General features: G+C 40.7%; 1 protein-coding gene across 1 annotated transcript; it reads right to left on the reverse strand.

Moving 5' to 3' along the window:
• Positions 1 to 11,429: 11,429 nt before the first annotated feature.
• Positions 11,430 to 14,329, reverse strand: LOC122036735 (solute carrier family 25 member 44-like). Its single transcript, XM_042596141.1, has 6 exons — positions 13,732 to 14,329; positions 12,601 to 12,982; positions 12,337 to 12,533; positions 12,077 to 12,218; positions 11,815 to 11,971; positions 11,430 to 11,739 (listed from the first exon to the last, which is right to left on the reverse strand). Exons 1-6 carry the CDS (start codon positions 13,797 to 13,799, stop codon positions 11,714 to 11,716), a joined length of 972 nt encoding a protein of 323 aa, XP_042452075.1. The 5' UTR covers positions 13,800 to 14,329; the 3' UTR covers positions 11,430 to 11,713.
• Positions 14,330 to 14,389: the final 60 nt, after the last annotated feature.

A 14,389-nucleotide genomic window follows, 5' to 3' on the forward strand; every position in this document is an offset into this window, starting at 1 on the left:
GAAATTCACCGGAGGCGACTTCAAAAGATGGCAGCAGAAGATGCTGTTTTATCTAACGACGCTCAACCTTGTACGATTTTTGCAGGAAAACCCGCCAGCCGCTTCGGAAGGTAGTAAGGTTGCCTGCGATGCATGGTCACACGGAGATTTCCTGTGCCGCAACTATATTCTCAACGCCTTGGACAACACGCTGTATAACGTGTATTGTTCATTGGAGACGGCGAAATCTTTGTGGGAATCACTTGAGAAGAAATACAAGACCGAAAATGCCGGATTGAAGAAATTCATCGTCGGCCGATTTCTGGATTTCAAAATGACGGACTCTAAAAGCGTCTTAGCTCAAGTCCAAGATATGTAATTAATACTGCATGATCTGGACGCCGAAGGCATGAAGCTGAACGAGTCATTCGCAGTAGCTGCAGTAATTGAGAAGCTCCCTCCGTCATGGAAGGACTTCAAGAATTACCTCAAGCACAAGCAAAAGGAGATGGGACTGGAAGACCTGATCCTGAGGCTACGAATAGAGGAGGATAATAAAAAATTATCCGACTCTAGAGGAACCAAGCGGACTATTGACGAAATGTCCAACCTGATCGAGCCAAACGTCAAAAAGCCAAAGCAGTTCAAGAAAAAGGCTCAAGTAAAGAAGTTCAAGGGCTTTTGCTACAACTGTGGAAAGTCAGGACACATGTCCAAGGACTGCAGACGCCCGAAGAAGCCGACCAAGGGGCCAAAAGATGCTGCAAATCACGTCACAACCTCTCTTGAGGACTTGGATCTCACTGCGGTCATGTTTGAATCCAATATAGTGGAGGATAACCCGAAGCAGTGGTGGATCGATATTGGAGCAGCTTGTCATATCTGTTCAGATAAAGCGATGTTCTCCAAGTATACTCCGATAAATGGAAGAAAGCTCTATATGGGCAATTCCACGACATCTCCGATCGTCGGACTCGGAAAAGTTGTTCTGAAGATGACGTCTGGAAAGGAGCTAACTCTGATTGATGTGCTCCATGTTCCCGACATCGGAAAGAACCTAGTTTCTGGATCAACACTTGTTAAGGCCGGGTTTAGACTAGTGTTCCAGCCCAACAACTTTGTCCTTACGAAGAATGGTGTCTTCGTAGGAAAGGGGTACTTAGAACAAAGTCTATTCAAAATGGTTGTAATGACTGTACTCCGAAAATTTGATGGTAATAAAATAATTGCTTCCAGCTATGTGGTTGAGTATTTTAATTTGTGGCATGATCGACTCGGACATGTGCATAATAATACTCTGAAATGTCTCGTCAAACTAAATTTATTACCGAACGTCAATCTTGACAAAACACACAAATGTGAAGTGTGTGTGGAAGCTAAAATGACGAAACTACCTTTCCATTCGGTGGAAAGGTCAACGACTCCTCTAGAATTAATACATAGTGATCTATGTGATTTGAAATTTGTGCAAACTAGACGAGGTAAAAAGTATTTCATTACTTTTATCGATGACTGCACGAGGTTATGTTATGTCTTTCTTTTAAGAAGTAAAGACGAAGCCTTAGAGGCATTCAGAACATATAAAACAGAAGTTGAAAATCAACTTGACAAACGAATTAAAATAATTCGTAGCGATAGAGGTGGAGAATATGGTGCACCGTTTGATGAATTTTGTTCAGATTCTGGCATTATCCATCAAATAATGACACCTTACTCACCTCAATCGAATGATGTTGCTGAACGTAAAAATCGGACACTAAAAGAGATGATGAATGCCTTGTTGATAAATTCAGGCTTACCTCAAAACTTGTGGGGGGAAGCAATATTATCGGCAAATCACATTCTCAACAAGATCCCTCATAAGAAAAGTGATAAAACTCCATACGAACTATGGAAAGGCCGCGAGCCATCATATAAATACCTGAAAGTGTGGGGGTGCTTGACAAAAGTCGAAGTACCTAAACCAAAGCAAGTAAAGATTAGACCTAAAACGTTCGATGCGGTATTTGTCGGATATGCCCATAATAGTAGTGCATATCGTTTCCTAGTTCACAAATCAGACATTCCTGATATTCATGTGGGAACAACCATAGAATCTCGGAATGCGATATTCTTTGAAAACGAATTCCCAAATAAGAAGGGAAACATTGAAAATGATAACAACGGAAGTTCAAACAAAAATGACGTTATCGAATTTAGATGTTATAAAAGGACTATTGACAATCATAGCGAAGGGCCACGTCGTAGCAAACGGGCTAGAGCTGAGAAATCGTTCGGGCCAGATTTCATGACTTTCATGTCGGAAATGAACCCAAGAACATTAAGTGAAGCTCTCTCTAGTCCCGATGCTCCAATGTGGAAAGAAGCTGTCAATAGTGAAATCGAATCCATCATGAATAATCATACTTGGGAATTAGTAGACCTTTCTTCTGGTAGTAAACCATTAGGTTGTAAGTGGATACTAAAACGCAAGTATAAAGCTGATGGATCAATTGACAAGTATAAGGCCAGACTTGTAGCCAAGGGGTACAAGCAAGAGGAAGGTCTTGATTATTTCGATACCTACTCACCGGTGACAAGGATTACGTTCATACGAGTGCTAATAGCCATTGCAGCACTGTATGACCTTGAAATACATCAAATGGATGTTAAGACTGCGTTCTTAAATGGTGAGTTGGAAGAAGAAATTTATATGGAGCAACCCGAGGGGTTTGTGGCTCCAGGAAATGAGAAAAAAGTGTGTCGACTTGTTAAGTCGTTGTACGGACTTAAGCAAGCGCCTAAACAATGACACGAAAAATTTGACAAAGTAATGCTGTCAAACGAATTCATAATAAATGAATGTGACAAATGCATTTATGTCAGAGACACACCTAAAGGTTATGTAATCATTTGTCTATACGTAGACGACATGCTGATAATGGGCAGTAATCATGATATAATCATGACTACAAAGAAAATGTTGACCAAAAATTTTGATATGAAAGATATGGATCAAGCAGATGCTATATTGGAAATTAAAATTCTCAGGACATCAGAAGGGATAGTTCTGACACAATCCCATTATGTAGAGTCAGTATTGAAAAGATTCAATGCGTACGATCTCTCTACAGTAAAAACACCTATGGATTTAAGTCAACACTTAGCGGAAAATCATGGTGAGACCTTATCGCAGTTGGAATATTCTCGGATAATAGGCAGTTTGATGTATCTCACAAACTGCACACGTCCAGATATTGCCTGTGCGGTCAACAAGCTGAGTCGTTTTACGAGTAATCCAAACGACACCCATTGGAAAGCATTGATGCGAGTTCTTAGATATTTGAAATATACTATGAACTATGGATTACATTATGGAAAATATCCCGCTGTGCTAGAGGGATATTGTGATGCTAATTGGATATCAGATACAAAAGACTCCAAATCCACTAGTGGATATGTTTTCACGATCGATGGGGGAGTAATGTCTTGGAAATCCACTAAGCAGACGTGCATTGCTCGGTCAACTATGGAATCCGAGTTTATAGCACTAGACAAAGCAGCTGAATGGCTGAGGAATTTCTTGGAAGATATTCCGAGCTGGACGAAACCTGTGCCTGCCGTACTGATCCACTGTGATAGTCAATCGGCGATTGGAAGGGCACAGAGTAATATGTACAATGGGAAGTCACGACATATACGTCGTAGACATAATACCATTAGGCAGTTGATCTCGAATGGAGTGATTGCAATCGACTATGTTAAGTCCAAAGATAATTTGGCAGATCCTCTTACGAAAGGGTTGAGCCGAGATCAAGTATACTGCTCATCAAAAGGAATGAGATTAAAAATCTACAACTAAAAATGATTGTAGCGGTAACCCAACCTTGTTGACTGGAGAATCCAAAATCTTGGTTCAAAGGGACAATGAAGTTACAGAAGTTGTGTTACAGCACATGAGATATTTTATCTCTATCCCAATCCTAGGATGAATTTGTGCTGTCCTACCTTATGTAGTGAGGTTAAGCTTATGCTTTTAGTGACTTCTATACCTTATAAGGCAGAGTATGGTAGGATACTCCTGATAGAAGTGTCACCTATATGAGTGTGAAGATAGACCGCTTCAATGAAATACTCATGAATCCAAGATGGTGTCCATGGCCGAAACGGAACCAACCATGAGAACCTAAAGTAGGTGAGATAGGTCTCTGTGTGGATGTTGTTGTCTTAGTATACACCAACAGTTGAGCAGTTCAAGACATCACGTTCACTGCGCCGCAGCCTAGTATACTCGATAGCATTTCACTACGGAAGGTTCAAAGCCACAAGCTACCTCTGTCACGCCCCGGGGAAGTCCCTGTCTGAAGAAATTTCGGCAGCACCTCCCTTGTACGGGTGACGATCTGAAGCATTTGTACAAAGCCCTCAAGGCCACATATACCTCGGCCAACACGGCCGGAACAATAACAGTAATAAAAATATAACACAAAGTCATCCACGCAGTTTATATCATCAGCCCACTCGGCTGGAACAAAAATCCAAAACACAGCAGAAAAACGATAGAAAACCAAAATATATGACATGTTAGCCGGCTAGGCTTACACCACACCACAAAACACCGCTCCGGAAACAAAATCGAAACACAAGCTAGATACACAAATACCAAATTACAAATGTACAACAGCGAAGACAGATCTTCTGAGGTGCCATGGGACCAACAGGCAGTATACTCTAAGCGACATCATAAACAACCTGATACCTGAAAAAGATAGTGTCCACGGGGGTGAGTTCAACAACTCAGCGAATATCAATAGACATGCCTAGTAAGATATATCTAACAACAATAAACATGGAATACAGCTTCCTAATCATATATAGGGAAATACAAAACTGAAAGGTAACTGAGGAAGCTGTACTCACCAGGAACTCCTATCCAGAACAAAAAGGTCGTCAAACCAGATACACAATATGCCTCCTGTATGCATGTCAAACAAATGCATCCACCAAAATACAGCATATAAGTGCAGCAAACACAAGCAAATAAATGCAATACATGCATATGGTGCCAATGACATGGTCACCCCTGACGCCAGTCAGTCATCTCACACACAATGATGAGGCAGAGTGGGTAGGGCTGTGACAACCGTGCACTCTGACGTCACTGCTCCTGATGAGTGACCGAGTGGACGGGATGCTGTCGGAGTACACACATACTCCTACCCCAAATCATAAGAGGGGGAGCGTAATGCTCTCATCTCCCGGTACACCATGACGGGGAGGGATCCCGGACGTGCTACCACGCTACGTTACACTACCCATGAGCGGACCAACGGAGCACCGAACAGAGCAAAAACTGACGTGCTACCACGCTGGGTCACGCTACCCATGAGCGGACCAACGGAGCACCGAACAGTGATGAAACTGGCGATATGCTCTATAATAATGGAGCAGCCTACCACGCAATATGCAATCATACGAATGGTGCATGAAACTAAGCATGACAATATCCTGAACCAAATCCACATATATATAAAAATGTGTACCCTAGTACAAGTAAGTCAAATACACAGATCTAGGGTATACAGGTCCTCTATGGTATAACAACCTAGATCCAGAACATATCCACCTCGATAAAATATGTACCAACAATGTACATGGATCAAAGCAAAGGTCTAGGTACACAGATCAGGTATGATATAAAAATATAGATACACATGTTAGATAATAAAAATCCAGAGTCTAATCCTAAACTTAGTATAGCATGATATGTCACTTACTCTAGGAACTAAAGTACTCATGGTAAGAATCATGAAGTATAAACATGGATACATAACAAGCGACCAAACAGATCATGCTATGGGTATCAAACCGTGACATACCAAAGGCAAACATGATCATTGCTTGCAGCTATAAAATACTATGCATATCCAATTGACAATATCATAAAAAGATAAGTCAAGAGGTACTCGCCTCCAATAGATCAAATCGACCCAATCTGATGTCGAGACGCCCGTCTCAAATCACAGTCCTGTAACAACATGATATACAGATTTAGCTAATTACATACTAATAAATTAGCTAAATCAAATCCTCGAGAAGCTAACATAAATCCAGATCCAATTATAAACCCTAATTAGTTTATCTAACTCCTCAATCATATCTTAACCAATCCATTCAAATTGGGACTTGCAATAAGCATAGTCCATCTCAATAACTTAATCTAAACCAATCATAAGAACTCACCCAAATCCAAGATGATCGCTGATGGCTCACAGTCGAAGGGGTTCCCTGCCTAAAACAGAATGACCGGTCGGGTTCCCTGCCCAAAACATAATGTTGGCCAAGCTATAAAGACTGGTAGACAAACAATCACAACCTCTAGCTACAAATCAAACTCGCATCACTATAAATCTGATATCATACTTCTTACCTCAACACCAAACACCGCTGTAGGGTTGTCAACTCTCTACTCAGGCTGAAGCAAGGACCTCCAGGGTAAGCTGCTGGATCAAAGAACAAACCACAACACATAAATTCCAAATCCACATAACACAATACGTATACCTCGCAGTCGTGCTTGTTGCTCTACAACACTCAACCTCACCTTACAGCCCTTATCAAGTTACTATCCACCAACTGGATCAAGAAGAAATAATCAAAACAAAACTCACCAATTTCGGATGCTCCCCTGTTGGTGCACTGTAGGAGGTGGCTGAAGGAAGACCCAACAGTGGAACTAGGGCACGGAAGGGGGGCACCAAGGCTTGGGTTGCTGCTCCTAACCGAAGACCCACTCAAGCTTCCAGATTCCGGCGATCTAGGGCAAAGTTGAAAGGCTGCTGTCGGCAGAACAAAAGAGACCAGATTTGGGTCGGCGACACCGAGCAGGGGAGATGAGGGTCGGTGTCGGGCAGAGACAATCGCGGCCGGTGCTAGAGCAGAAGATAAGGTCTGCTGCCGGAGCCAAGGCAGAGAGGGCTCGGTGCTTCCTGATCTCAACAGCCGAGATAGGGAAGAAACAGGGAAAGTCGCGCGAGATGAATCGAGCTAGGGCTCGGCCGCAGAGGGGAAAGGTGTCGCTAGGGCACGCGAGGAAGGGGAAGAAGGAACCGCGTGGCAGTTTTGCGGTTAGGGCATGGGATCGAAAGAAGGAGAAAGGGGGAGAGCTCAGCGCCGAGAGGAAGGAGAAGAGGCGTCGGGTTAGGGGAAGAATCGGGCGGGTGAGGAGAGAAAACGGTGTTTAAGGGAGAAAGAAAGGAAAATAAAAATAAATAAGATAAATAAACTTTTCCTCACTTAAATGGGGTAGCCTAAACAGGCTTTCCCGGGGGCCCAAATTTATCCCCGTAAACTCGTCCTTACGAGCTCTGAAAAATTCTCAAAAAATTTCCAAAAATTCCGGAAAAATCTCTTATCGTTATTTGCTAATTTTCGGTATTTTACAACCTCTCCCGATACAATGACTTATCGATTGGACTCTTGTAAAGTGTCAGTATGCATACACGCATTGCATCAATTTCCATTCATGTGGGGGATTGTTGGATATTGGAGCCTTAATGGACCAATATCGATTTTATGGAAAAATCGGAATGCCATCAATAGATAGAAGTCATAATTGACTTCAAAATTGAAATCTACGTTTCACGTATATAAATTTAGACTATTAATTTGCTCAAAACTGATTAAAGGTAAATGAGAAATTAATTGTTTAAAGTCGGCCCAAATAAACATTAATTACTCATTAATGATATGTAAGGAAATGCATGGGAGAATAGTCCCACATCGGAAATTTTCGATGTGCATTCTTTGTTTATTAATGATGCTGTGTTAATGGAGTTAACTCAGAAAAAGACCAGGTGCTCTCTTCTCAGGGGTGAGCAGGTGCTCGCACCTGTGAGCCCGCCACCCGCCACGTGCGCAATGGGCGCTTTGTAGGCGCACTTTACACTTGTATCAGACTCGTATCTGACATGGCAATGCCTATGTGACATCCACGTGGGTAAGAAGAGATGTCTGGACTGTTGATTGGGGCAAACGGATGGCTACCGTTGATCAAAGAGGTGTGATGGATCGCCGGTGATGCGATCTGGAGCGTTGGATCGCGAAGAGTCACGATCTGACCACTTGGGATGAGACTTGATCTGAAGCATTAGATCGAATGGATCTGTAGATTCAGATCTGATGGCTGATGACAATAGGCGAGATCTTAGGGTCACAACTCTTCAGATCTGATGGATGAGATTAAAGTGAGATATGTGAACGGTTATAACTCTTCAGAATGGACGATCCAGATCGATCCAGCCCAAAGAATACATCCACTCACCCAAAAGACATTCAACATCTTCATTTGGTATAAATAGAACCCTCCAGATGCTGGAAAATTCATTCGAATCATCGAATTCATCTATTCTACTCTCTCTTGAGCATTCATCTCATCTTGTGCATAAAGAGTCCAAAAATCCTACGAGAAGGTTCGCTGGTCTCGGAATTCGGAGTGCTACGATTCCGAGACGTTCATCGTTGTATCTTGGGAACGAATTGCTGCTATCCGTTAGCACCGTAGCGGAGCAATATCGTTTACGGAGATTTAGTCGAATACTAGCCTCGACGATCCATATCAGTTTGCGCTCTCCGGGAGATACCGGAACCAACAGTCGTAAACGATATTCTGCAATATGATATGGCTACTTCCAACGACGTTCCGACGGTCGTTCCGACCGCCATTCCGCCAACATCAATTCTGCATGGAGAAAAGCAGGAGAAATTCACCGGAGGCGACTTCAAAAGATGGCAGCAGAATATGCTATTTTATCTAACGACGCTCAACCTTGTACGATTTTTGCAGGAAAACCCACCAGCCGCTTCGGAAGGTAGTAAGGCTGCCTGCGATGCATGGTCACACGGAGATTTCCTATGCCGCAACTATATTCTCAATGCCTTGGACAACACGCTGTATAACGTGTATTGTTCATTGGAGACGACGAAATCTTTGTGGGAATCACTTGAGAAGAAATACAAGACCGAAAATGCCAGATTGAAGAAATTCATCTTCGGCCGGTTTCTGAATTTCAATATGATGGACTCTAAAATCGTCTCAGCTCAAGTCCAAGATATATAATTAATACTGCATGATCTGGACGCCGAAGGCATGAAGCTGAACGAGTCATTCGCAGTAGCTGCAGTAATTGAGAAGCTCCCTCCGTCATGGAAGGACTTCAAGAATTACCTCAAGCACAAGCAAAAGGAGATGAGACTAGAAGACCTGATCCTGAGGCTACGAATAGAGGAGGATAATCGAAAATTATCCGACTCTAGAGGAACCAAGCAGACTATTGACGAAATGTCCAACCTGGTCGAGCCAAACGTCAAAAAGCCAAAGCAGTTCAAGAAGAAGGCTCAAGTAAAGAAGTTCAAGGGCTTTTGCTACAACTGTGGAAAGTCAGGACACATGTCCAAGGACTGCAGACGCCCGAAGAAGCCGACCAAGGGGCCAAAAGATGCTGCAAACCACGTCACAACCTCTCTTGAGGACTTGGATCTCACTGCGGTCGTGTTTGAATCCAATATAATAAAGGATAACCCGAAGTAGTGATGGATCGATACTGGAGCAACTCGTCATATCTGTTCAGATAAAGCGATGTTCTCCAAGTATAAATCAAGAGCTTAAAAATAGTGTATTCAGAATTATTTAAAAATGAAGAATTCAAATGAAAGACAATAAGAATAATTTTTACTAAAAGAAATAAAATTGTGAAAATAAGAATAATGAAATCGGACAATAATTGAAAAATTATACTCCTCAACTCATCATCATCCGTCAAGCAAAAATGTAAATAAATAAAAATATATTTATAAAATGATAAAACTCAATAAAATCCCTAAAAAATAAAAATTGCAACTAGACCAAGTAAATTATTATCATTTATGAAGAACTAAATTATTAGGCCCAAAATAAAAGAAAAACAAATTATATTTTTCATCACATAAACTAAAAATAGAATGGAGAGAAGGGGGAAGTTAATTTTTGTATGACCATAAATATATTTAAATAAAAGTTAAACTTAATATTTATCAAAGAAACGAAAAGGTGGAAATATTGCTAAAAAATATTAAAATCTTCCATTTCAATCGGATACAATACGGATGAATGTATCAGCATTTGAACTTAATCAAGTAAGGAGCATAATAGCAACAATCGAATTATCATGGCAGCGCTAGATACAGTCTCTCTTCCCCAATCTCAACGAGAAAGAGAAGCACAGAGAGAGGGAGTTGAAAAAAGAGAAGAGGAGGAACTAAAAAAAAATAGTATTTTTATTTTGTATTATATGAATAAAAAATTTCTAATTCATGTTCTTACCGATCAGAAGAGACCTCACCAACAAAAGAGAAACGTAATGAAAGAAGGTTATGATTGAGAGATATCAAAGAGAAATAGATTATATAGATACATAATTAATGATAAATTTAAAAAGTAAAAAAAAAAGAACAACCCCTTTATAGCTTTATCCGTTGGAACTTTAATTAGATCTATGTAAAATTAGAAACTTTATTAGAAAATGACATCATCCAAATCTTTTATCATGCGTATCCTATTCTTATCCATTTTGTTAAAATATAAATATAAAAATATATTCAATATATTAAAAATGATCGGTTCAAACAAAATTGAGTCTCTAAGCATAATCCTTAATCTAAAGCCGACCATAGGCCGCACGGAAATTTCCCATCGTCGACTAAGTAAATCGAAAAGCATGGACAACTCATTGCTCTACAACCAACATTCTAAGATTATCTTCCCACATAAGACAATTAATTTTGTAATTTGTCATAGCTACAGCATAAGAGTATCCTTGCCTCACGGGTATGACACAGTGATTAAAATGTAATGTAGATAAATTAAGTGTCAATTTAGTAAAAAAACATAGACTGAGCGAACGTGGACTGTACCCTAGCGCAGAAAAAGTATGCAAGTTGACCTTCATAAGCGAAGTACCAATTCAACATTGGATGATTTTACAGGGAAGGCAAAGACCACAGGGGACAACTGTTGATGGCTTGTTGCAGCACTTTCTTGAATTACCCTTAGCGATAAGCGATCCATGAAAATTTTCTATAAGATTGAACCAATCACCTCCAAGATTAATTTGATCAAAAAAATTGAACACATATGCATTATACAAAAACATTCTTGAGCTCCCGTGGAAATACTTAGGCTTAGTGGCCATGAGCCGAAAAAGGCATACAAGTTTGCTTTCACAAGCGAAATATCAATTTGACATTGGATGATCTCACAAGGACATCAAAAATGGCGCGGTGGTCAACTGTCAACAACTTACTACAATGTTTTCATAATTTAATCTTGACGATTGATAAAAAAATTCTATGAAACCAGACCAATCGTCCCTAAAATTAATCAAATTACAAAAATTAGACATCTGGATTAATAATAATAATAATAATAATAAAAATAATAATAATAATCCACCGTTCTTACTATTGGAGATGCAAGTTTAACATATGATTGCTATTTACCTTTTCCTCCGAAACTAGAACAGAGAAATTGCTGTAGTGTTATGATGATCAACATTTTCTAGAATTAATATAAATTTTCACTGAAAAATGTAACAGAATGTATATATTTTTTCGATGTACTTCATAACGCCTTAGAGTGAGCTGTGCGTGTTGAAGGAATACTTCGTAACTGATGTGCCATGTTCTCGTCTCTTGTTTCAGCCATTCAAAAATTTCCTGGTTAATCTCGCTTCACAGACAACCTTTCTGAAGAACAAAACAAGATTGAATTTAAAGTTAAGAATAGAAAAACAAAGGCAACAAAGGAAATGGGAGTCTCACTTATAAGTTCATATGTCACTATCATTGAGGTACCCCAAAGGGACATGTTCAAGAACCTAGGTCCAAAACCTCGATAAAATCCTTGCCAACCATCTTCCTCGACAAGTCGCCTCATCGTCTTTAGGACCGACGGCCTTCCTTTGTAGTCGTTCATGACCTGCATATTGAAGAAAGCACAAAGTTTTCAATAAAAGCTATCGTCACTTGAGCATGTTTATTACACTAATCAAACCACATTTCATGGTTCAGGAACTAAATTTACCTGGAGTCTGGTCTTGACTGTATCTATCGGAGTTGTGATAATTGATGAACAAGCACCTGCGAGTGTTCCCGCTGTCGCCTGAACCATCACTAACTCCAAGTGAGATGGTTTTAGCTCCATGTCAATTCCATACCCCAAACTCCTGTTGAATGTTATTGGCCAGTTTAGTATTACTACTAAGATATTACCACAACAAAAGTCATTAAGTTACTGAACTTGATTCAATTGTGAAAAAAGTGAGAGATTGTTTCGGTTATTACCTCCAAATAATATGCTGAGCCGCACCGTATGCACCCCACCAGAGAGCAGATGCAGGCGATTGAGTTGATAAGGTTATACCAAAACCTCTATAAAGACCGCGAATTCCCTCCCTCCTGAGAACCTTTTGAATCACATCGAACGGGCCATTATATCTTGTCATTCCAGGTAAACCTTGAACCATTAATCTTTGGGAAATCTGACAAACCACAAAAATTACCACAATTTTCCAACAATGTGCAATCAATGAAATAAAAACAACTTACCACATCCAAAGGCACAAAATAACCACATGAAACTACATTTGAGACAAGTCCTGCTGCTCCATTGGCCAATGCAATTCGTGCTGCCTCAGAAATATCCTGCTCTTCTGTGTATTTGAGCATCATATCTTTAGAAACTTCAAGAGATGTGAGAGCCAAAACTCGACCAGGGAGAGATCCAATAGCTGAGGTGCCAAAACCTCGATATAGTCCAGGAATTCCATCATATTTAAGTATTATTCTGAACACAGAGAAACCATGCATTTCTGAGAGACCTGCTTCAGCCACTTGCATTCTAGTTTTAACAACAGCTGTTGGATGCAATACTCCAGATTGAAAAGTGAAGAGGATGGCGCCGATGACGTGAAATTTTGTCTTGTCCAACCTTTCCAAGTAAAACACATAATTAGTTAAATTTTCAGACTGTCAAGTACTTGAAATTTACAAATTTATGTACAATGGAAATGAGTACTGGAACCAGAAACATGGAAAAGAGTCATTCTCCTCTTTGCAATTTGTATAGAACTATCTTCATGCGAAAAACCACTTAAGGTCCTTACTAACTGATCCAATCTCAACAATGCTTAAATTGTTCGAACTCCATACCACACAAAGCATTAATCATAAAAACTTTATGTACAATTATATTGTTAAGTCTTCTGTAAATAAATAAAAAAGCAAAAAAAAAAGAGTTTGGGCTTATCAAGTTCAATAAGATGACTGTTATATAAGAATTGTAACTCTGATCAACATACAAATTTTACTTCATTTACAAGATCATTAGCCAAGATTTTGAATGAATGAAATCACGTTTTACATCGTATCAGATACCTAACATAAGCCTAAAAAAGGTTTGTTTATGAATTCCTGACAACAAATCGTTCCAAGCCAACATAAATGGGCCTTTATCTGCCTAAGAATCGAGTTTGCTCACTGACAAAATCAATTTATAGTGTTTGCAAGCAAGAATGTATCAGTGGTCCCATATGCATCAAAATCTTGTGCTCACTGTGCCCTCCGCCACCACCATGAACCCCGAAATCAAAATAAAGCAGAATCAAAATTACGAACTTTGGGAAGAAAAAGGAAAGGAATAGAGACGAAGCCGCAGGAAGATGGAAGAATAGAGCAAACCTGTCCCAGTTGATGTCGGTCTCGGAGAGGGAAAGGTCGGCCACCGCAACATCGGCTTCCACCGCCATGAATACCCTTGCCTTGCCGCCGCCGACGACAATGCCAGAGCGCGCCCACTGAAACTCTAAACCCGATCAGAATCGTGCGGAACGTAATGGAGCAGCGACGGGGAGGAGCAACAGGGCCGTGGAGCAAAACCCTAGTTATTTCCCCAGCAATTGAGGAAACACGATTCGTCCCTTGCTGCAGGGTTGAAGGGCAATTTGTTGGAGAGAACCGTGCAGAAACTTCTCGCTCCCGGTGAGAGATCGCCGACCGATGAATCACGTGACAAAGCATGCTGCACGTGATCTTTTAACTTTTCTTCCTTTTCGGTCGATGTCCACGTGGCGTGCTGCGGTAGCAGACGGTGGGTCCGGAAAGTCAAGTCTACGTCAAAATACGCCACCTCCGACGACACAGCTCGTAGTCCGTCCGCCTCCGCCTCCGCCTCCGCCTCCTCTACTAATCGACGGCGCCGCTGTTGTTCCCCTGCTCCAAGTTCAGCAACTTACTTTGACGCAGAGTCGTAGTCGAAGTCGCCGAGGATAAACAAGAATCGGGGGCGAACCAGGAAACAGAGAGGCTGATGGATTTTCACTTTACTACTCATAGTTTG

The sequence above is a fragment of the Zingiber officinale genome, unplaced genomic scaffold (assembly GCF_018446385.1).
Source record: "Zingiber officinale cultivar Zhangliang unplaced genomic scaffold, Zo_v1.1 ctg201, whole genome shotgun sequence".
NCBI classification, from domain to species: Eukaryota; Viridiplantae; Streptophyta; class Magnoliopsida; order Zingiberales; family Zingiberaceae; genus Zingiber; species Zingiber officinale.